The sequence below is a fragment of the Nylanderia fulva genome, unplaced genomic scaffold (genome assembly GCF_048542155.1).
Source record: "Nylanderia fulva isolate GAGA-0341 unplaced genomic scaffold, ASM4854215v1 Scaffold18, whole genome shotgun sequence".
In the NCBI taxonomy this organism is placed as follows: domain Eukaryota; kingdom Metazoa; phylum Arthropoda; class Insecta; order Hymenoptera; family Formicidae; genus Nylanderia; species Nylanderia fulva.
Genome location: NW_028190055.1, coordinates 3277854 through 3301271, shown reverse-complemented (window position 1 = coordinate 3301271; position 23418 = coordinate 3277854). Strand labels below are relative to the sequence as shown.

Sequence of the window (23418 nt, the reverse complement as noted above, 5' to 3'; positions counted from 1 at the left end):
TTTTCAAGTATTATTATTATATTTAGATAGAAATCTAATAAAAAAATATATACATATATTGAAAAATATATATATTTATATATATATAAATGTATTATATATATATAAATTGTGAATCATAAAACCTCTTGTGTGCTATATATATATATATATATATATATATATATATATATATATATATATATATATATACATACACTTATATATAATTATATTTAGATTTTTCATTAGATTTTCATATCTAAACATCTTTAATCATAAAACGTCTCGTGCAATCGACTATATTTATATAAATATATGTAGCCTTAAGAATTATTTATATATCAATTTGACAGAATAATGCTGCGCCACGTTTGACCCAATATACGGGTGACTTGTCAGTTTCCAGAGATATGCTTGTAACATAGTCCCTTATCTTCATATCATTATCTACTTCGTCGCAGCCTATCGGTGAAATATATACAGGACACTCGTAATACATATTTCTTCTTTCGACTTTTTCCTCTATTCTAAACGCAAGACGTATCGGTGGCAGGTCGCACCAGAATACATTCGTTAAGCTTTCGATCAACAAGTGCCTCTGCGTGTCCCAACGAGCGCCTGACAGATGTAAACCGTAAATGTAATAACTATCTACATCATCCGCAGAATCATTCTTTGCCACTCGAAGGTCCAACGTGATCCGTTCGATGGGAATATCCTGACGTCGCGAGAACTCCAGGAGAATCGCAGATAAAAATCTTTTACAGCAAGACAACGCGTCGAGGTGGATGACACGAGGCAGATCGGTCTCATGCCAATTTTGTATGAAATTCATACGTTTCAGAAGCAAGTTGATGTAACTCGGCAAGTGTTCAGTTACGATACCCAGACGGATCAGCCTCCAAACGTGTGGAACTTTGTTACGGTGTATTTCCAAGGATAAGTCTTCCAGGGAATCGATGAAGATTATCTCGCCTTTTAACGCAGATCTCAGGTTCTTCAGAGAGTTCGCAATCCTGGCTAAAACTTTGTCGATTAATTCGGCCTCGTGGATAAGAATCGCGTTTAAGGGTTCGCGCGAGACGAGAGGACACTTGTCGCGTATCTCGTCGACGTTGAAAGAAACGGGCAATTTGCTATTAATTTCGTCAATCGTTTGCAGCACCTGATCCTGGATTATGATCTCGCAGTTCGGTAATCCTATTTGATCCAAATAAGAGACGGATTCTAAGAATTCTCTGGCAATAGCGGCATCCTTCAGGATAAGAGCATTTTCGTCGGAGGCGAAAGCTTTCGGTGACGTGTCCAGGTACATGTCGTTGATGTGTTTAAGAACGTCACGATACTCGCATCTCTGAGGTACCGAATATTCCGTACAATCGAAGAACGAGTATTCGCTGTCGTTGATGACACGAGTGTTACAGAAGGAATCTAACAGATACTCTAGACACCTTTGATCTAGACTATCCACGATCTTCCCGCCATAATTGCACTGTCCGATAAGATAGAGCAGCGTGTTGAATGGTACATTACTATTCTCGACTTCGTTGATCAAGTTCTGCAGCTGTCTAATGGATATTTCAAAGTCCATGTGATCAAAATCGTAGGGGACGTTCCAGCCTTGAGGTCCGAAGTATCTTCTCTCTCGGACGATTCCGTGGAAGAAGCAAAGTCCGTACAGGAGTTTGGAAAACTCCTTGTCCCTTCCGGGACACCCTTCGAAGAACTCTTTACTCTTCACAGGCTCCGACCTGTACATTCTCAGCAAGCTCTGCTTCAATCGTAGAGGATAATCATAGGCGATCTTCAAGCTGTTCTGCAAAACGCTAATCGGGAAGTCCGGGATGGAACAGCTGGAGAGCCAAAGTCGAAAATCCAAGGACGTGCCGGATAGATTCAGGTTCTCGCAGATTTGCTCGAGTCGGGGTATCCAGGAGACAGTGTGATGGCAGTTTTGCAAGAATATCCAGCTCCCTTCCGTTCGCGCCTCTTCCACGAGAAGGTCAGCGGTGTCTCGTTGCGGTCCATCGCCCATCGACAAGGAAACCAGCTTCGAGGTGTATCCTCTGGCGCTCGCGTAGGTGGAAACGAGGGATAGAGGCGAAGTATAGCTTGGCAGAATGAATATAATCGGCGTGAGGCAGTTTGACTCCGCGTACGATTCCGAAATCTGAAGATGAGGGTACGAATTAAACACGTCCTCCAGCATGCTACCCTCTATCAGCCGCATTATCTCCACGATGATCTTGTCGCATCTGACAATCTTGACGAGCATCAACCTCTGGAATTGTGTCATCCTGTCGGCCCAAGGTCTCGGCACCAGGTGGCTCCGAAATGGTATCGCGCTGCAATACTTTTGCCAAGCCGCATCGTTGAAACGAAAGTCATTTGCCAGGTCGTCTAATTCGGGCACCGTGTCGCTTAGTTTGCAAATTTGTCTCCATTTATCCGTCGTCAACCATTCAGGCGCAGATTCCATTGGAGCGTCGAGATCCTTCGCATCTGAGGAAGTAAAGAATTCAACCTCCTTCTGCGTAATCTGTCGGGCATCCATCAAAATTTTGATGCACAACAGAAATGAATACAGGAGCTTGTGTTTCTCGAACAGAGATCTGCAGACGCTGGAATGAAGGTTCCTTGTGAACGAGGACTTGAGAAACTGCAGTCGTTTCTCGAGAATGACGCTTCTGTTCGACGTCTCGATCGAGGTCACGTACAGCTGAATGAACCACGAGAATGAAAAACGGTACATGTGATTTAAGCTGGACAAAGTAGTTAAGGTACAGAATAAACCTGCGCAATGATCGGCGAATTGTAGATACGTATCTCGGAATTTGTTGATATCCTCTGTCATCGATTTGGCTGCCTCCTGCCTCTTCATGATGTTCACAGTGAGGGTCTTGGAAGAATCCAAGGTCTGTATCGCGCTTTCGTCCTCCAGGATATTCGTGGTGGTCGACGAGAGGATGCTCAAAATGTTGTCCTCCTGTTGCTGAATAACTTGCTTGTTAGCGGCATCTTGAATACGGAGCGCTTCAAATTTCTCTTGAAGCTCCGGTCTCTCCTTTGAGACGACGATATCCAGAAGCTTGTCCCGAAGAGTTCCATCCGGCATTGAGAAATCGATCACAGTGAGCTTGCTGAAGACGTCGGCCGTATAATCTGGATTCGATAATCTTGTGGTGATGTATAGTCGAAAGTTTTGTGAATATTTTAGAGATCTCGTGCCGATATCGATGTACCAAGCTGCTTCATTCTCGTAAATATTCTTCGACAGTATCGGTTCCAACGCGATTTCGAGTCTCTCCCCGACGTTCTCCAAAAGAATCGGCACTCCGGCTTCGATGTTTCGTTGGATGACCGACATGTAATCAACATCCGTCAGTTTGACGACACCCAAATCATTTTTCTGTTCGATCTTTTTGATCCATTGGTTCATCTGATTCTGCGAATCGATAAAAAGGCACCATTGTTCCGAATTGTTCACGACAATAGCGTTTTCTACCGCAAAACGATTTTTAGACAGACCGCAGAGTTGCCAATGATTAATCTCGATTTCCACACCGAGAACGCTTATAAAGTCGTACGTTTTAGTGTAGGGTATCTCCGAGGTCTCCATAAATTCCTTCCATCTCGTCAATATTTCATCGCGAAATGAGATGTTATAAGACGCCATGTAAGCCATTATTCCGCACGAGAGTAACATGTCCCCCACGAGGCTGTCGTAATTCATCTGTAGATCATGAGCGCACTTCATCCAACGACTCTTCTCGCCACCCAGACTGGCGATCAGTTTTTCCGCCTTCACCAACTTGGCGGTGCAAGTAGCCACTTCCGTCTCCAAGTTTAATTTCTTCTGCAACGTTTGCCGCAGACTATCATTCAGCGCCGCCAGTTTCGCGTTCAGAGCCGCCAAGGTCTGCCGTTTCTCGTTCAGGAACGCTTCGGCCTCGTCGCACTCCATCTGCGCCTCCACCAGTTTCTTCTTCTTTGGTGCGACCACCTTCGCCACCTCGTCATACGATACCATGGCGCGGACCCACTTGCAGAGACCCTCGGCAGCGCTAGAGGCCTTCGCGACTATGTGAGGGGTAAAGCTGCTATCCGTCATGTACGTTTTCTTGATGACCTGCATCACCGTAGGCGCTATATTGTCCTTGTCGTAATCCTTCAGATTTTGCAGGAAGTTCATGTCACCCAGAATGCGTTTGCTCGGGCCCCAATAGTCCGTCAACTTCTTGCCGGTAACCGGATCGATACTGCGATCAGCTGGAACACCCAGCATCACACATACAGCGGCCATTACCAGCTTGATGGTATCCGGCGGATTCTTCATCGCTTTCACCAGGGTGATATCTGTTGGTTTTAGCGTGTTCAACGCGATAAGCGCGTCCTCCAGGATAGGAATAGCGACGGCAAGCTCGGCTTCGCATTCGGTCTTCAGGGCGCCAGCGATCTCCGCCTTCGTATTCGCCACTTCTTCCTCCTGCTTCACGAGGATCGTAGCTCGCTCCACGGTGACGTTCTCGTTCTCCACTTCCTTCATCGTGATCACGGTCTGTCGAGCAGACAATTCCAATTGTGGTTTTAAAATCGTTAGAGTGGCCTTCATCTGTTCAACTTGTTCGGCCGCCAATTCCAATTTTTCCAATCCCGCTACATATCTATTCCGCGTCACTACAATTTCTTCTTGTTTCTTCGACATCAGTCGTTTATACAGCTTCAGCAAATGCAAAAAAGCCGACGACGTCACGTGAATGACTCTACCGAACGTCTCGCGATATTTCTGACTCATCTCTCTCGCTCCTTTGTGGAATTCCACGCAAGCTCTCGCCGCGCGAACTTTCATCTCTTTTTGTACATTAACATAGGTCATATGCTTCACGGCAATCTCCAACAGCGCCTGATCAGGCCAAATCTGATAGCAATTAACCGTGCAGTGTTTCGCCAAGTTAGGATGCGAGCACAAATATGTTCTGAAAGCTGTGTTGGTGGGGCTAAAGCAAAGTACAAAGTGTAACCGGTTCTTGCATTGCTCCACAAAATACCTCATCACCGAGCGCGCGCTGATCTCTGCGTTTCGATCGCCGCCTTGAGCGTGAAGTCGCGTCGTTTCGATTATACACTGTTTGTCCTCGGCGGAAAACAAGTCAGGCAACTCTCCGGCGCTCAGCAAACAGCTAATGTCGCTTAAAAACGCGTCCTTCATTTGCTTCTCGTTCATGAAGTACGTAACGTCCTTCCGTAATGATCCGCATTCCTGGAGGACTCTTCTCAAGCTGTCCCTCCACGCATTCGGATCGTAATAAGCTTCAGCGGTGGTCTCGAACAAGGTCTGCTGTTGCATGAAGGCAGCGAGAGCGGTCGTGGATTTTCTGCCGGAACCTACTGTAGATATCGTCAACATGTTTCCACCTGGGATGCTCAAAATTCTGGAAATCTTGATCAGAGACTGCAACATGTACCGGCAAACGACGATATCCATCTTTCTTTTGTAGTTTGCGTTGTACTCGTCTAAATAAGCGACAACTCTGTTCTTCAAAGCTTCCATCGAACTGATCTCCTCGTACCGCTTGCATCTGCCGTTCTTCTCCGTGTCCATGAAGTTTCCAAACATGAGATCGTCGAAGCTGTCCTTGGTGATTTGATTGTTCTCGTATTTCGGCAAATAATCGAACGCGACCTCGTACGAGTCCTTAAAGTTGTTCTTCACTGCGTCACGAATCCTTAAGAAAAGCCACTCCTTGTCGTCTTCGTCCAACATGCGATCGCTGAACACGCGTAAGATTTCGTGTACCCACAGTCGTATAAACGTTATCTTCGTCTCCACCGATTCCTTCTGGATCAGGCCGCATCCGCTAATCACTCTGGATATATCTCGCATGTCGAAGCAGTAGTGCAGTTTGTTGGGCACCGGTCGCAAGGTCTTCATCACGGACTTGTAAATGTCAATTGTTGCATTCGCTATGCTAGTTACACTTCCGGTGACGTCTGCTGCGAACAGATTCTTCTTCAAGTTAGCAGACAGCACGTTGAAATATATCCTAAATATGTTATCCGTTGTAGGGGCAGGAATCGCGTAAGTATTGAAATGCCTTAAAAATCGAGGTGGCACGTCTTCATCGAGCTTTCCTGACGTAATCGCGAGGGTGAACATAACATCCTGTATGAACACTTTATTTAATTCATTTGTATCGTAGCAGTAATTATGACTAAGAAGTTGACGTAACAACTCAAATATTGATCGTGCCTCTGGTCTTTGCGTAACAGATCTACTCACATCATCCACAAAGTTCACGCAGAATTGATTTTTTCCTGGACTGTAGACGGTACGTCGTATTTTGTTTAACTTCGAAAGCAATAATATCTGTGTTTTAGTCACCGTAAGCATGGAAGTAAAGCTGAAGAAATTGGAGAGACAATTTTCTGGCAATTTCTTGTCCAAGAGGTCGTACATGATACTACTCTTTCCAACACTAACATCACCATACAAGAGGAAAGGCTTTCGATATTTAACGTGTTTCAAGAACATGTGATTATACTTAAAACTGTTGACAGTTGGAACGTAAATTTGATTGAAATTGCATATCTCGGGGATTTTCTCGTTTTTCAGCAAGTCTCCCCAGTACTTCCAGTTTCCGACACCCTTGAAGATGTAAAAGTTATCTTGAATTAGACCCTCGTTAGGCAGCGTCACGTCCACGTGTTTAATCGCGTCGGGTTTCGGATATCTCGTATCTGCGCCACTCCAGAATGACGTGCAAAAAGCGTTGAATCGAGTCTGCGAATCCTCCATCTAGTTTCCGCCTAATCCCCAAGCAACAGCTTGAATTAGGGCGATCTGGGTCCATGTGACAAAGTGATTGCTTCTTCCTATGTCCTCTGTGGCATCTTCGCAGGCATCTTGCAGTAAAATCTCGAATAAATTCAAGACCGACGTAACAAGATGTAATTCTCTATCCACAGATATGTCACCATTCTCTCTTAAAAAGTCGAGACAGGGATCTATCGCCCAATCGAACAGAGCAATTAACACTTTGTCGTATCCGTCATAAATATTATGTTTAGCGATATGAGACAGCACATGTGGTTTCCAACCAATGGAACGCGAATCTATATAAATCGTTCCGCATTGCGAGACTAGGCTGGGTGAGATTTCGGTCGCGCTCGTTATCTCGAAGATGATAGACATCGTTTCGACGACGGGAAGACGTTCACCAGACGTCAAATACAACGTTTTGCTGTCGTCGAGAACTGTGTTCAAGTTCTCTAGCCACGCCCCGTTCAAGGCTCCGTCGAACACCAGCCATTTCCGATCCGTCGACGTGTCTTCCGTGAAGTGACGAAATATCCTGGTGCATAAGCCGTCTTTCCAAGCGCCAGACTTGTCGCAGAGATACCCGAAGAGCGTGTCGCTGTCCACTACTCCCGGCATGATCGTTTCGACTTTCACAGGGACGCCGATCGCGTTTCCTTGGTCCTGCAACAACGATAATGTTTCAGCGATTGCGTGCAAGATTTCCGTCTTGCCACCCAGAGGGTCGCTGATAAGTATAAGACCGCGACGAACGTACATCAACTCGATAATCTGTATGACCTTCAACTTGAATGTAGGGTGTAAAATGAGAAATCTTTTAGCGCATACACTTTCAAGCGCCTTTAAAATCGCCGAACAATCAAATGACGGCAGGACATCGGATTCGGGAAAAACATGACGCATGATACTCTGGAAGATAGAAATATCGGCTGTATCTAGTTGTGGAATATTTATGTCTATCATAGAACGTAGAAGTAAGATGTGCTCGTTTTCTTCGTCCGGGACTTTTTGTTTCATATCGATCGCGGTTGCGATAACTGTCTTTAACGACGAGACGCTGAAGTTGTAATGACGTTTTTCTCCCAGATGTTCGGACAACAATTTGTAGCTGATGGCTAGTTTCGCCGCTAGCTTTTTCGCACGAAGAAATCCCCCGGCGAAGAGTTCGACCTCCGCGATTCTGCCGACATCCGGTGTCGTCATCGCTACGGAACGGAAGAGCGCCTTCAAATTATCCGGCAGATCGGTATATCCAAATTGCGTCGAGTCGATATTAGCGGATATGTATCCGGAGACGTTCAAGGTTAAATCGCAACCGTCAAAGTTGATCGTCCTCGAGCTAGACGATATCGCCTGTTTCATTTGCGTGAGATTCTGAGCGATGGCTGATAACAACTCCAGTTTTAATCGGTCGAAATTTTCGAAGCAGACCCAGGCTCCGCAGGAAACCACCCCCTTGAAGATTCTTGTTACGCAATTGTAGGAGATGCTGTTGTTGCAATTGACGATGTAAAACGGCTTCGCGAGGACTCTGGTTAGGGTTCTGATTGTCTCCGTTTTACCGCAACTCGTGGGACCCACGATGCCGCTGTACAGATGATAACGATAAGCCTGTAATATAGTGCGAAAGCATCGATCGGTCAAGGGTGTGTTAACGATACTCTGTTGACAATAATTATATTCGTATCCATACTCTATCGTTGTATCGAATACCGATATCTTAATAATCTTGTCGTTGCAATAGTACCTTAACTGGGCGATCCACTCAAAATCTGTTAATTTAGCGATATTTCTATCCAAAAGCAGCTTCACGACTTCTTTGTGAGTCAACGTAAGAACGATCAATGATATCAACAGCTTTCTACGCCATCGTGTTAAATTATTTCTCAGTTGCTTAGTCAGTGAAGTTATCCGATCGTTGTATGTCAAGTACAGAGAATTTAACACTGAGATGTTTAATGGAGTAAAACATTTTTCCACCGAGGAAGTCCAATGAAGTTGCAAACCGCAGATGATCGCCATACTTGGAAAATTATCGCTAAAAACGAATGTCAAATCCTCGTCGATCGAAAGATAAGACTGTTGAATATTTTCGCGAACCGCGTTTCTCATCTCTTCTTCGAGCTGCATCAACCATTGCTCTTCTTGCTTGGTGTCGATAGATACAAAAATATTATCATTCAGACGTAGGACCTCCCCGTAGTTGCCGATGACTCCTCGAATACAGTTGGATTTATTAAATTTTAATCGTCTTATGCCGGCAAAACACTTTTGCACAAATATATTTCGTTTCACTGCATCGGTCGATTCGAATAATATCTTCTGAATCTCCGAATCATCGAGGAAGAAGAATCTCGCGAAAGACAATCTTTTAATATCTAAATAATCCTTTACGCCTTTGCTGGCTCTCTCCAACTTTTCGTTGCTTTCATTCAAGATCTGCAACAAATCCGAGGATTTCTCAATCTCTCGAAAGCTCGGATTCGCCGTAAATCTGTTGTTAACGTCCAGCAAAATTCTTGTTGCTTCCAGGTACAACAAAGTTTCTTGGTTCAGACGCGTCTCTATTCCCGGATAAGAGAATATCGGCCGCAAATGAAGTTTGCGGAATTGAACTTGCGTCCATCGAGCAAGGATTTCCTGGATCCTCGTAAGAACGACGAAGAAATCGATCAAGTCCGACAATATCGGCTTGACAAAGTGAGACGCTCTCATCTCCTCGACCTTGATGAGATGTTCTCCGAGAAGCGCCTCGATGTCGTCCGTATGTTTGAAAGTTACCGCACCGGATTCCGCATCGGTCGACATCTCGAAGGATATCGGTTCCCACTCTTCGATCATCTCGGCCAGTTCTTGCTGAAGACGAAGCTCCTTGTTGGCGCCCAGGCTTATAGCCTCGTACTTGTCAATGTTATCCATCAGATTCATATCGATCATCTTCTTCAGGGTCGTTCCCGCGTTCGGAGTAAGATCGAAATCACATATCGCCGACATCTCTTTCCAATGACGAGCGCAGAGAGCCGGATTGCACATGCAGATCGCGAGAGGTAGGTAAACTTTGAACTCGTTAACGTTATAAAGTGCCTGCCAGCACAATTTTAGCGGCGCGGGTTGCTGCATCGGATCGGGATCGTCGGCGATTCCGGAAAACTTGTACGACCTATTCGCGGTTGCGTCCATCTTGATGCGCGACTTCATGCTTTTGCTCATCTCCGTGACCTCGTCCAGGTAATTCACGGTCTTCCTTTCGATGACGGACGCGTCCAGGCATTCGAACGGACCGTTCAACCACACGGAGTTGTTCCTCTGCCACTGATAAACGGTACGTATGAGCTTGTAAAACGGCACGATCGTGTCCCTTAATTCGGCAATTTTCGGAAACTCCGTCTCGGGAAACTTGAAAAGCCTCTCCTCCGAATTAATCACTTGCATCTCGTTATCCATACGCTTGTACCTCTTCATCAGATCCTCGTAATGCTCCGTGTATTCTCCGACCTTGTTTATATCGTCCATGTCGTCGAGGATGACAAGCTGCGGGAACATCGCGTCGACCTCCGCGTTCAACGTGTTTATCCGCCGTTGAAGATCTTCCTCCAGTTCACTCTTCATCGCCTCGCACAACGTATTGTTCTGCGCGAACACCGGCTGAATATCGTGCAACCAGTTAACAGTGGACTTGTTCAAGTTAACGTGCTCCTCCGTCAAGACGGTGATCTCTATCAGTTTGCTCAGCATGTAGATCGACCGTCGTATCTTCTGCTCCTGCTCCTTCATCAACACTTTCGAAGCTCGGGACATGTATTCGCCCAATTGTATCAATGAGTTTGCATCCCTCGGGATGTCCAGAGCCGTAGACTTCAGATCCTCGAAGCTGGAACAGACGGAACGATTGAAATCTCGATGATACTCGACGAGCGCCGTCGTGAGAACGTTTATAACTTCCTGGCAGATTCGCCTCAAAGATTCCTTGGCGCTATTTTGCTCTAACTTGCCTATACTGTAATACAAATTGGAGAGCATAGAATTCGTTTTGCTCAAATACTCTTTGTACTTGTATATATACGCGAAATACGCGTCGAAATCCGGTTCATCGGAAGTTAAGGACAATATACGGTTCTCGATATTGGATGTACACACATCAGCGAATTCCGCAGAGACAAACGTCACGTGTTCGTTGACAGGTCGAAACAGAGAGTCCAAGATCTCCTGCAGGCTGTGACGAGATCTCTCGATGAACCAGTCGGGAAGCACGATCTTGATGTACCTTTCCTTTGCTCTGAGGTCCAGCCATTCCTCCAGAGGCATCAGATCCTGCGCGATACCCGCGATTCCGCCGATAATATCGTGATACGTCGAAAATACCTCCTCTACGTCCGGTTTGGTGACAAGTCGATCTCCCTCGCAGACCAGCTGAAATTCAATCTGCGGACAGAAACGACCATCTTTCATGATAGCGATTACGTGATCGATCGACCTCAACATAACGTTGAGAATCTGCTGAACGAATATATTTGTGAGGCACCTCATAAATCGAGGCAAACGTTTCGCGGAGATTCCCTTCAGCTGCCTCGATCTTTGCACGGCTTTGAAGGTTTCAGTGTAAAACCGATTGGCGATCATTAAGGTACCTTTCTTGATGTCCTTGAGGATGATGTCTCGAAAACCGGGCAACGTTAGCGTCCCAAGTTCGCGATAACGTTCGAAGTCGCAGATCACCTTGGGCAGAAGACGATGCGCCGTGTTTATGACGTGCTTAATTATAGGATATGAAAGAAAATATCTCTCGGTCAGCAAATCACGACGTCGTAAAAATATCGTCCGATCGTACATCGTATCCTTTTCGATGATGCCTCGTCTCTCTTCAACGCACTCTTCGCAAACGACGTGTCTTCTCTTGTACATCTTGCAGGATAATATGGACTTCAGAACGAAGTCTTTCATATCGTCGACGTACATCTTCTTCACCTCGTCTAACACCAAGTTTATGAAAGAGGAATGTACTCGTCTGTCTCTGCGAGGTATCAACTTTAGTATATTTTCTTCCCATTCTGTAGAAAATTCAGAGATATAAATATCTTTTATGTAATCTTCCAATCTGATTATTCTTTTCAGACTTGAATTGGAGCAGCTAGATATCATAGAAGTGCATTCTAAAGGATGCATGTTTCTCTCATGGGAAGACCATTCACTGTTTGCCATCCTATACATACACCTATTAAATAATCTACTTTGCTTCGCAATATTTTTACAAAATATTATTTGCGGAATTTATATATAGAGAGATTATAAATTAATAGTAAAGATATCCAAAGCACATAATTGTAAATTATTACTGATCAGTTTCTTCCAATATTTAAGAACGAGTTTACGAAACTAAGCTTTCTCTTGGATACCGTGATGTTTTATCAATATAGTGATTTTCACTTACACATCTATGAAAATTCCAGAGATTCGACTTCTTTATATGGAAATTAAAATTTAGGTTCTTAAAATAAAGAAAAATTTAAATTATATTTAATTATTAAGATGCAGAAATTATATATATATTATACTAAAAATTGTACTAAAATTATATATATGTTACATATAGCAACGCTGTAATTATACATAAATATATGACACTTTCATTAAAATAATTATGACATAATTTATGCATTTAATCATATTTATCAATTAGTGTTCAATTGCTCATATTGTTTTCATTGTTATAGAAGTGTCATTTACTTGTCATGTCATATGTCATAAACAGCTGACTGAGATAAAAACAGCCTCTGTTCTGCCATCTGCTGGAAGACGCCACTTTCCCTTCCTTGTTCATCAATGTGATCAGTTCCATTGATGAGACGTGTGAGGTTATAAACATGAGTAATATTTATATACAAGAACCGCCCACGACGGGTAAAGTAAGTATAAATTATTTTATATATATATAAAAAATTTATATTTTTTTAAGTTATAAAATTTTCCATTAAACATCTAATAGAGAAATTATTTAATGTAAGAATATAGTATACCTTTTTTATATATAACCTTTCTTCTCTCCACAAGTTTTTAAATGAGTATTGTATATTAAGGATATGGAATTGAAGTGGATTTCATTGCTTCCTGAATTACATTTTCAATTTACTTCCTTGCGTCTATCTTTTTTTAATAGGTGGTGATGAAGACAACAGTTGGCGATATAGACCTAGAATTATGGACAAAAGAAGCTCCTAAGGCTTGCAAAAATTTTATACAGCTTTGCATGGAGGGCTATTATGACAATACAATATTTCACAGAATCATAAAAGGCTTTATAGCACAAGGTGGAGATCCAACAGGGACAGGGGAAGGTGGGGAGAGTATATATGGACATCCCTTTAAGGTACTAATAATCATTAATTTTATCTAATTATAATTATTGCTTTTGCATAATCTTAAAATCTTGCTACATTTTTTATGTTCTGCATTTATAGGATGAGTTTCACACACGATTACGTTTTTGTCGGAGAGGTTTACTTGCTATGGCCAATGCTGGTAAAGATGACAATGGATCTCAATTTTTCTTTACCTTGGGCTCAACACCTGAGTTACAAAATAAGCATACTATATTTGGTAAAGTTACTGGAGAAACAATTTACAATATGCTCAAGTTAGAAGATGCACTTGTAGACGAGGTAAATGTTTAATATTTGTATATAAAAAGATTAACGTATAATTTTATAAACAAATAATGCGATAACTTTTTTATGTAACACTTAATTTCAGAATGACAGACCTCAGTATCCGCAAAAGATTTTAAAAACGGAAGTGTTAAGTAATCCGTTTCCAGATATTGTTTCTAGAGTAACACCTGAGAACAAAGAAGACAAGAAGGAAAGCAAGAAAGATAAAAAGACTGGCGTCAAGTAAGATAAATATAGAATTGCTTTCAATAATAAATACTTATATTCTTTCATACATTAGACAAGTATTTTAGGAATTTCAAGCTATTGTCATTTGGAGAAGAGGCTGAAGAAGACGAAGAGGAGTCATCAGTTTTAAATAGACAATATAGCGGCAAAGGAAAATCAGCACACGATTGCTTGTCTGATCCAAAATTAAGCTCGCAATCTGTAGTTGAATCAGTTGAACCACCAAAAAAGAAACTCAAAGAAGATCAGAGCAGCGATCAGGAGAGTGGTGATGAAGCACACGATCCAGAAGAATTGGCTCTATTAGCAAAAGAAAAAGAGTAAGTTATTTATAGAAAGTTATTTAGAAAAATATATTATATTATTGTTATGTTAATATTATTATATGAATAATAGAGCTGTAAAAGAAAGGATCAAAAATAAATTAAAGGATTCTAAAAAGACTTCCCAAGTAAAGCCAACAATTGAAAATGAGATAAAATCTGAAGAGTTAAATGAAGATGGAGAAATCGAGGAATATTACTTGGGAAAAGATCGAGACGATGAGCGAAAGAAAAAGGCGTAAGTAATATTTTTTTAAAATACAGATTTATAAATGTCGAATTGTATCCAAAATAGAGTTTAAAATACATGCACACACACAATTATATTTCATATTGTTTGAAATTTAATATGCAGTGAAGCTATAAGAAAAGAAATACGCGATCTAAAGCGAACCGTGCAAAATGAGAAGAAAGCAAAGGAGGCAGACGAAAAGCTTCAATCTGAGAAAGAGGAAAATAAATCTGAAATAATGAAAGAGTACATAGAAACTCAAGAAAAATATAAAGAAGCAAAAGCAAAATTGCCCAAGAAGGGCAAAACGCGCGAGGATTTCACGATGGAACTACTAAACAAATTCAAGAATAAACTTCAAAATGCTAAGGACAATTCCTCTAAGGATAATTCTGATAAGACATCGAAGGACATAGAAGACGATGATCCACAGGACGAGTCTTGGATGACACACGCTCTGCATTGTGAGGAAAAGGCACCAGTGCTTGCCAAGGATGCCAGTACGAAGAATGACGATTGGTTCGAGATTTATGATCCCCGAAATCCTTTGAATAAACGACGAAGAGGAGAGGCAAGCAAAGGCAATAATAGCCACTCTTCTAAGTGATTTGTAATTATTGTAATATCATAATTGATTATTTGTGTATTTAAGTAATTAGCAATTACAAAAAAATAGATGTACATAAAATCTAAATGTACACATTTTACTCCTGTAATATATACTTCTTATCGATAAAATTTCTATCGATCTTGAACTTATTAGGAAAATGGCAAGATAGTTCTTTTAATGTCAATGGAATAATTTAGCTGCAATTAAAAATCTTATCATCTACTTTTACTATTTTTTGTGCACGCGACCTTTTACAAGATTATCGAGTATTAATTTATTGTAAATAATACGCTTATTGTAATATAATGGGAAAAAAGAGTGAAGTGAAAATCGATGTGTAATATAATTAAGATTCTGAAATCTTTAAAAATCGGTTACTTCGTAATCATGCGTCATTATGTGCGCAATAAGCGTAATATAAGAGTATTAAATACGGCAAATTCTGTATAGATAGGTCGAGAGCCTTCTTTAATTCGTTCGTATTAAAGCGCGATAAGACGTTGATACAAAACATCGTATGTTCGTTCGTAGATTCAGTCGATCTGTCGACGGCGACCGATACGCATCATGTGTTTTATTTAACTACCGAATGGAAGATAAAAACTCAGCGTAGCGTTTTTTTTTAAACGAGTCTTCTAAAAATCAATGCGCTTTTAAAGTTTTTTCCTTCTTATCTCAGAGTGTAAATTAACGCGTGAACGAAAAAACAATATTGTTAAGGTTCCAAAGTTCCACAGAAATTTACGTACATTAATTATAATTGTAATGTCGAGTTTTTGACGTGATATCAATAGTGCGATAATTAAAATTGCCGAGTGATATGTTATATAATTAATCGTGAAGAATAAATATCGGAGAATAGTGTGCGCAGCTTCTTAGAAGTTTCATCTATTTGAATTTAAAGAGTGCTAAAGTTTAACTTTGAGAGAAGGAAGAACAAAATTTCGCAATCTTCTGTCCGAATCTCGAAGCCGAGCACGTCTATGTCGCGATCTTCCGAGGAAGATGCCAACGACGCCTTTGAAAATAGATGTACTTGGTAGGAATTTCCTCTTAAAAATCTTAATGATTTATCGTTGCCTTGCGCGAGACGTTCTTGATGTTATCAGCTCGGTCGAATGATAATGTGTCATAGTAATATCGCGGAAAGCATCTATTGTCATTGCGCATATAAAAATGCAATGCACGTTTCATTTGCTTTCCGATGCATTTTGAATAATGATATTTTTTTACATGCATCTTGCAGAAATTATGATGATATTCATTATAGAGAACCCATGAATGTATGCTTCTTTCATTTAATATCTATAAAAAAATCTACAGATTTTCATATTTCTATTAAAAAATATAAATGAATAGAAGAAATATAAAAGGTATGTTTTCTAATATTAAATTACAAGAGAGCGTATTTTGTAGTCTTTCTTCAATGATATAGATATGAACTTTGTAATAAACGTTTAATCATCGACCGCATTGTGCAGCAATAAAAGAAAACACTGTCTTCAAAAAGAGAGGCGGTACATTCACTCCACATAATCGCGCATTCTTCTTCTATGTAGATGATTTATTAATCGTAACCGATCATGTATGTCGTCTTTGCGAGACAGATTGACTTTACTTTCAAGTTTCCGACTCTCTCTTTTTCTCTCTTGTCTTTATCACTGCAATTTCAATAGCACGTGTACATTTCTTTCCCTTCACATGGGATTAAATCTTTCTTTTCGCAAACAAAATATAATACGATATAGCAAAATGACTGTGTTTTCTTTTATTATATGATTCGCATCTATTTTAAAAATAGAGAAAACAAAGCGAATATATTTTTAAAGAATTTGTGTAATTTAAAAAAAAATGGATAGAAAATTTAAAAACAGAAAAAGATAATCTATTTAAAATTAACTCTCCTTTACTCGTGATATGTAAAATGCTCATGATAAAGAAAATATTGGCTATTAACGAATCAGTATAAAAAAACGTGATCGTGTGTGTCTCATCGTTCAATCGATTGACTCAAACATAGTCTACTTACTAAAAATCGCATAGTCCTCGATGATAATGGATATATTCCTTGTAAGTTGTTGAATTCTCATGATATTATTTTAATTGTTTGCACAAGCGTCTGGGTAAACACATTCTATTCAACGCCACGTGCTTCATAGCTAAAAAGAAAAGAAAGAACTTATCAATGCGATGAGCGATAATTTATCTTAGGGAGCATCATTCCATATAGATAGAATCGCATATGTACATGTCTGTGTAATCTTGTACAAAGGTGAAATTGATGACCTTGATTTCCAAATCTAGCGAGAATGCCTCAACATTCTCCCACGAATTACAAAATCTGCGCATATTTTTTTCAAGAACATCTTTCTTTAAATATAGTCTATATTGCAGCGGTTCTCATTTTTAAAGGAATTTATAGAATGCGGTAAACAACTTGCGCAGTACAACTTGTGCAACATTGCTTTGGCAAACAAAGACTCGTAATCAAACACAGGTATTATGTTGATTTTGAAATAGAGGAAATAAATTATCTTTATTTTAGAAAATAACATAAGGAGAGAATTTTTCGTTATATCTTACCGCAAAATTCAAATTTTATTGTGTTCGGTAATAATAAGCCGAACATTACTACGCTGCATATTAAAATTATCTTGAACGATTAAGCTGCATTGCAAAATTTTCATAAAATATTTTATATATTTATCACTTTTTTGGCATTTATTTTACTTTACAATTAACAACAATTAAAGTATTCTAAGTTTTTAATATATTTAAAAATTATTGAAATTTTACTATAGATATATCTTAGGAAAATTAAACATATTTTATATCTTATTGTGGTAGATATTAACCAGAGAAACTTTTATAAAAATTCTTCCAATATCATATTGTCCTACGTTTACCATAAATTTTAAGAGAACATTCTCTGTGTACAAAAAAAACGCTAAAACTCTAAAACAATCCTATAAATTTTTAAATATATTTGAAGCATGAAATTCGTGAGAAGATCTTAACACAATTTTATTGGAGATAAAGTAAAAAAATCTATTGTGTGTGATATCATCAAACGCGACTCTTAAAGTGCAGATAGGCTTTATTACACGCGCTGTTTTAATGTATTAGATCCTCTTTAAACTTGAAAATTCGCATGTCGATATAATGGAAGAATCCCGTCAAATAAAGCACTTTATCGTTGCGATTTAACAGAATTGCAAAGGATTCAAGGAACTTTCCACTGTTTTTGTCTACACATAAATATATGTACATATGTAAGCGAAGGCATATCTCTTATAAGGTCTGTTATTGGAGATAATAAATGATAAAGAACTATATCTCCCCTACAAGTGCTATATTCCGCATCAAAGAAATCGATATACTTAATTCGGTGTCTATTTGTGATAAGTCTCGACATCAATCATTGATAATAACATAAGAACTGAAAGTGTTACAAATATTCTAAAAATATTTTTGAAACTCGTATCTTATACTTATTTAGAACTTATCTCTCTTCTTATAATATCTGTAGTTTTTCATTGCTTTCGCACATAAAACTGTTTGTAGGAAATAAAATAATTTCTCTAATATCATTATATAACTGTTTATATATAAAATTTTCAATTTCTTGAATTTTAAGTTTAAGGAAAAATTGAATTGGAACAAATGGCAAGTTGAAATACCAAATAAATGAAGCAACAAATAGAAAGAAAGAGAGTCAATTATCTTTATACAAGTTATATTTAAAAATTTCCAAGGAATGTAAACAAAATTATTCAACGAAGAAAATAGAATTAAAAAATGATCGTTTATACTGATATTCAGGATTAAAATATTCATACTTTTTTGGTGTTGACTACTTTTTTGCAGAGGACGGTATTCGTCCGCGAGATTGGCAACCGCGAAGATCAAATTATAAAGTGCCTTTGAGAGTGATGCGATTATGTTTGCTGGGGATGTTTTTACCGTCTGTTCTTGTTGCTGGACCGTTATACCTGCGATATCGTGTGTATTCCGAACAATTATATGCTTTAACGATATCAGATCAAAGACTGATTGACGCCAAAATATCGACCATTTGGTGTCAAGTAAGGCATTTTGTTCCAATATTTATTAATATTTTATTTCTGATAATTCCTGTCTTATCCTGCCGGCAATTTTATGTCAATCTTTACTTCCTTCAGAAAATACACATATATATAATTTTTATAATTATTATATAACAAGTTAAAAGATAATAAATTTGAATATTTAATAGTCAAATTATTATACTGCATGTAATTTCGCTAAAAATGATATTCGTGCTTCAAAAACTAATAAAGAATACAATCAATAATAAAGCAATCTATTTATAGAGTCAAGTGGTCAAAGTTAATACCACATTTAACGCATATCTAATGAGCAATGAACCAGTAGTCGAAAAAGAAACAGTGCCGATTTCAATGACGAGACACCTTGTCATGGAAGATGATATGAAAGAGTATTGGGGATTTTATCTTCTACGTGGTAGCAGCGTCACCGTTTCAACTTGTGTAAGGTAGAATTCTACACATGGGGGCTTGTTTGTTATTACGCAAATTTTAACAGTAGAAAAGACAGAATTTTAAAATTAATTTTTTATATAAAAAATTAGCTTTCTTTAAATAAAAAATTTTAACACATTTAAGATATATAATATTATCCTCCAAATACTTACGTGATTAAATTAATGTAATTGTTCCATCATTTTCAGATATCCAGGTGCTTATTTAACGATAATTCGTGGATTCAAGAATCTGCATGAGTGCGCCTTCATCGGGGATGATAGCAGCGAGGAACTCGAGGAGCTTCTCGAAGTCGCCAAGGAAGAAGGTATTCTTGATATGAAGGAGACTACAGAGGTGTGCTTTTCTTTCTGTCGAGAATATAATATTCTATTTGTTTCCATTTCAATCGATTTGCATTTTCGATCGTTAGGCGGCACGTCTTAAAAACATACATGAAAAAATGGGACGAGTAAATCAGGATGTACAGTTTCATCATAAGGGCAATGCCTTGCGCTTAAACATTTCCCAATCATCCGAGAGTCAGCTGGGCAGTCACGAATTGGATGCTCAAGCGATGCGAAATATACTCACTCAACTCTTGGCCAAGACTATCGACACGAAAAAGAAGCAGAAAGAGAATCCACATCATCATTATGAGGCCGTCTTCAGGGACATCGATAATATCGATAAACCAATGGCAGCAAATCATCTTGGGAATTCAACTGGAAATCTTTGGCCTCTGCGGAAGTCGATAAGCAGATCTGGCGACAAAGATAAAGAGATACCTAAAAATCGTACAAAGTGCGTTATTTCCTTAAAAACTAATATTTTGATGAATATTTTAAGTCATTCTTTTTAGTAAGAAAAATTGAAAGGCATTATCTTAACAATAATTATAAAAAAATTCCATCAATTATTGTTACATTCATCATATTTTATCATAATACATTTTTCTTCTTCAAATTTTCTTTTTATAATTAAGAATGATGTACTCAAACGTTTTAGGTCTGATCAATTGTCTTTAAATATGACGTTTACCTCTGAGAAAGAACATGAAATCAAACGGAATTCCACATTTTTCTCCGATCCAAAATCTACAATATCTAGTACACAAATGAAGACCAGTACGCCAGAAGAAATTGCGAAGAAGCAAGAAGAGTCGCCCAAACAGAATTCGGGAGAGGTGTTTCAAGAGATCCTGCGGAAGATCATTTCCTTAGGTGATCGTGGCAGAGAAAAGTTGCGTAAATTGATGGACGAGATTGATGCACGGAGCAATTCCGAAGGCATCGCGTTGAAACGGCTGGTAAATGAAACAATGAATGACAAAAAATTGTCAAAAGAAACCAAGCGAAGAAGAAGAAGAGACCTGGTTCTTTCTTCCCCGCTCCATGAATTGTTAACAGTGGAGGATGAAGACGGCGACGCAGCATTAGAAGAGGTATTGTTCTATATTCTACTTTTTCTGCTTAGTATTTTTTTCTGTGCTTGTAAGTGCAATTAATTAATCATTTATTTAATTTAATTTATGTAAGTCTGTAACTTGTATCTACATATAATGTTGTTAAAAATATTTTGTTTTGGAAAGTATTACTGATACAAATCGCAATAATTAATTCTATATCTGTTTACTCAAAAGTATCGATATAAAATCTCAAAGAGAATTCGTCATTCGTGAAATATATTATTTTTTCTTTATTAAAACGCGATAAGGGGTTTTAATTTGTTACTGAAATGAGTGGAGAAATATACTTCCAAACTTTATATATTCGTACAATTATATAGATAAACAAATCACATAATTACTTTTACGTAATCTAGATCTTTCGGTCGTATATTTATGAGATTTTCTTTTTCGGCAAAGATATATTATACAATAACACTTGACAAATCATAGCTATTTTTATAAATACATAGAACATAATTTGTTTGCAAAATGTGAATATAATTTTCGTCCACATCTTTCACTTCGAATTGAACTCTTTAGCTTCGTAAATTTAATTAAGGGTATGCAAAGTAAATTTATTGACGCACCTCTTTATCAGGATACGTTGCAGCCAGACGGTATCGCGGAGCATCGAGGCTCCGTGAACGAAGCAACATTGAACGACAGAAGTAATTCTGAATTCTGGAGCTCGTTTAGCAGTTCGGAAGAGCGGTTGCTGGAATGCAAGGGTCTCATCCTGAATTTACCTCTGACACCACATCCTTATTGTACACCTAAACACGAAAGTTATCATTCTACAGCTTCCTTTGTCAATACTGTGACATATAGGTAAGTGGACAAAAATTATACAGTTTATATTTAATTTTTCCGTATAAAAATGCGTCATATTCGGTTGTTATTTTTCTTATTTATCGGCTTTAAAACGTTATACTTTTTTCTTCTTTTTTCAATAAATATTTTTTACATGTTTTTTTAAAAGTTTTATTAAATTTGTAATTTCTATATAAAAAAAGAGAAAAAGTGAAACATATTTTTATAATAATGTTACCATAATATAATACTCCATTATATTTGTATATAATTTGTTTGTAGAGTACCTTTAAATGGATATTACTTTTTCGTATTTAATTCGGAGAATGAAATCCAACCAAATTATGTGAGAGTAAAATTTGATCTTTTGAAGACGGTTTACAATACCTCAAATTCTGTGTACGCATGTAAAAATAGCACGGAAGAGTGCTCGTTACCGTTTAAAATTTTTAGCAAAGAAAGAACGGTATTAGAATTGCCATTAAGCGATAATGATTCGCAATGGAATGAAGAGTATGTTGGTGTGTCCATTTGTGAGCCACGAACAACAATTTATACCATTTGTATTATTATGGTACCTTTGCTGATCCTTTGTTTTGCCTTTCTCTAGAAAAAATTGCAACAGTATTTTTCTATATTTATCTCTATCGATATGATTGACAATATCAATTAACAATATTACATCAAATCTCTGTTTGAAAAAGAAAGGATTATTATAATAACAGTTTAGTGCTTTATTAGAAGTTATTGAATCAATAATAAAAAATACGGATGATATTTTTACTTGTAATTAAAATAATTAAAAAAAAAATGAGTACAAAATTTTGATTTTTTTTTAAATATTAAAGAATCAGTATCTTTAATATTGATAATATATTCTATTGATCCCTAAAAATGTTAAATGTATATATAGTTTTAATAATTTTAATTCAGATATATTAAGTATATATTTAAATATATATTTAAAATCTTTCCTTAATTTGAATAAACAACATATATAATATTTTAATCTATTAATAAATTTTATATTTAAATCTGTTGCGAAAAATCAAACCTAGATTTATTATACCAATTGCAAAACTTTTTGGATGAGAAGAATATGCTGTGATCATGTTTTTTTGTGCAATAATCATATGTACATTTCATTTAATTTTTACTATATAATATTACTGTGTACATAGCATTTACTATATAGTATTACTATATAGTATTACTATAGTATTATTATATAGTATGAATAGTATTTATAGATTATATAATTTTTTTAAAGATGTGTGAATTTTAGATCATTTTAGCCACTCTTAATATTTGAGTCTACTTAAATCGAATTTATCTGATGTAAATAAGGATATTTGATATAATTCGGAGTTATATTGTAGTATATTTTCGGTACCAAATAAAGTTTCTATATAAGAGAATAAGTAAGTTGTCAATATCTAACTTTGTGTATCCGAGAGTATTATTTGAATTGTCGAATATTAGATTTGAAACTAACGAGAAAATTCGATGTAATACGACTTAATTCGCATTTGGCGAATGCTCGCACATCCTTGAAAATGTTGTATAATATTTTGCATAATCATAAAATTATTGAAGTCTGTTGCAAGTGTTACATACAAAGTCATATTCATATTTGCTAAAAAAAGTTGTGCGATCGAAAAGACATTCATTAATTGTGTTACTTAATTGACTTAATAATAATCGATAAAGTTGCATCTTAACATAGATCTCTGTCGATCGCGATACTCAGATTAGGAGATTTTCTTCTTTATTTAATTAGT

The 23418-nt window shown here is 37.9% G+C and overlaps 3 protein-coding genes across 3 annotated transcripts; 2 read left to right on the top strand and 1 right to left on the bottom strand.

The window, feature by feature from the left end:
• Window positions 1-159: 159 nt before the first annotated feature.
• On the bottom strand, window positions 160-21037 carry LOC114935625 (dynein axonemal heavy chain 7). The gene is given in 4 exon segments (XM_085481496.1): window positions 160-12986; window positions 16887-17016; window positions 19551-19748; window positions 19972-21037. A coding segment is annotated over 1 exon segment (11691 nt). The 5' UTR covers window positions 12008-12986; window positions 16887-17016; window positions 19551-19748; window positions 19972-21037; the 3' UTR covers window positions 160-316.
• LOC146723640 (spliceosome-associated protein CWC27 homolog) lies at window positions 12598-15079 on the top strand. Its single transcript, XM_085481497.1, has 7 exons — window positions 12598-12702; window positions 12954-13163; window positions 13255-13455; window positions 13547-13686; window positions 13758-14012; window positions 14089-14253; window positions 14371-15079. The coding sequence occupies exons 1-7, from the start codon at window positions 12661-12663 to the stop codon at window positions 14852-14854; spliced, it is 1497 nt and encodes a 498-aa protein (XP_085337623.1). The 5' UTR covers window positions 12598-12660; the 3' UTR covers window positions 14855-15079.
• Window positions 15111-22451, top strand: LOC114935588 (uncharacterized). Its single transcript, XM_029308453.2, has 8 exons — window positions 15111-15896; window positions 18725-18942; window positions 19210-19391; window positions 19587-19734; window positions 19811-20181; window positions 20386-20821; window positions 21426-21655; window positions 21920-22451. The coding sequence occupies exons 1-8, from the start codon at window positions 15863-15865 to the stop codon at window positions 22245-22247; spliced, it is 1947 nt and encodes a 648-aa protein (XP_029164286.2). The 5' UTR covers window positions 15111-15862; the 3' UTR covers window positions 22248-22451.
• Window positions 22452-23418: the final 967 nt, after the last annotated feature.

Excerpts from the sequence above, each read along its gene's own strand:
- LOC146723640 (XM_085481497.1), top strand. The coding sequence starts at position 12,661 with ATGAGTAATATTTATATACAAGAACCGCCCACGACGGGTAAA. Across the intron at positions 13,164-13,254 it reads TATATGGACATCCCTTTAAG|GATGAGTTTCACACACGATT; the intron begins GTACTAATAATC and ends CTGCATTTATAG. Across the intron at positions 14,254-14,370 it reads GATGAGCGAAAGAAAAAGGC|TGAAGCTATAAGAAAAGAAA; the intron begins GTAAGTAATATT and ends TTTAATATGCAG.
- LOC114935588 (XM_029308453.2), top strand. The coding sequence starts at position 15,863 with ATGCCAACGACGCCTTTGAAAATAGATGTACTTG. Across the intron at positions 19,392-19,586 it reads ACCGTTTCAACTTGTGTAAG|ATATCCAGGTGCTTATTTAA; the intron begins GTAGAATTCTAC and ends CATCATTTTCAG. Across the intron at positions 20,182-20,385 it reads ATACCTAAAAATCGTACAAA|GTCTGATCAATTGTCTTTAA; the intron begins GTGCGTTATTTC and ends CAAACGTTTTAG.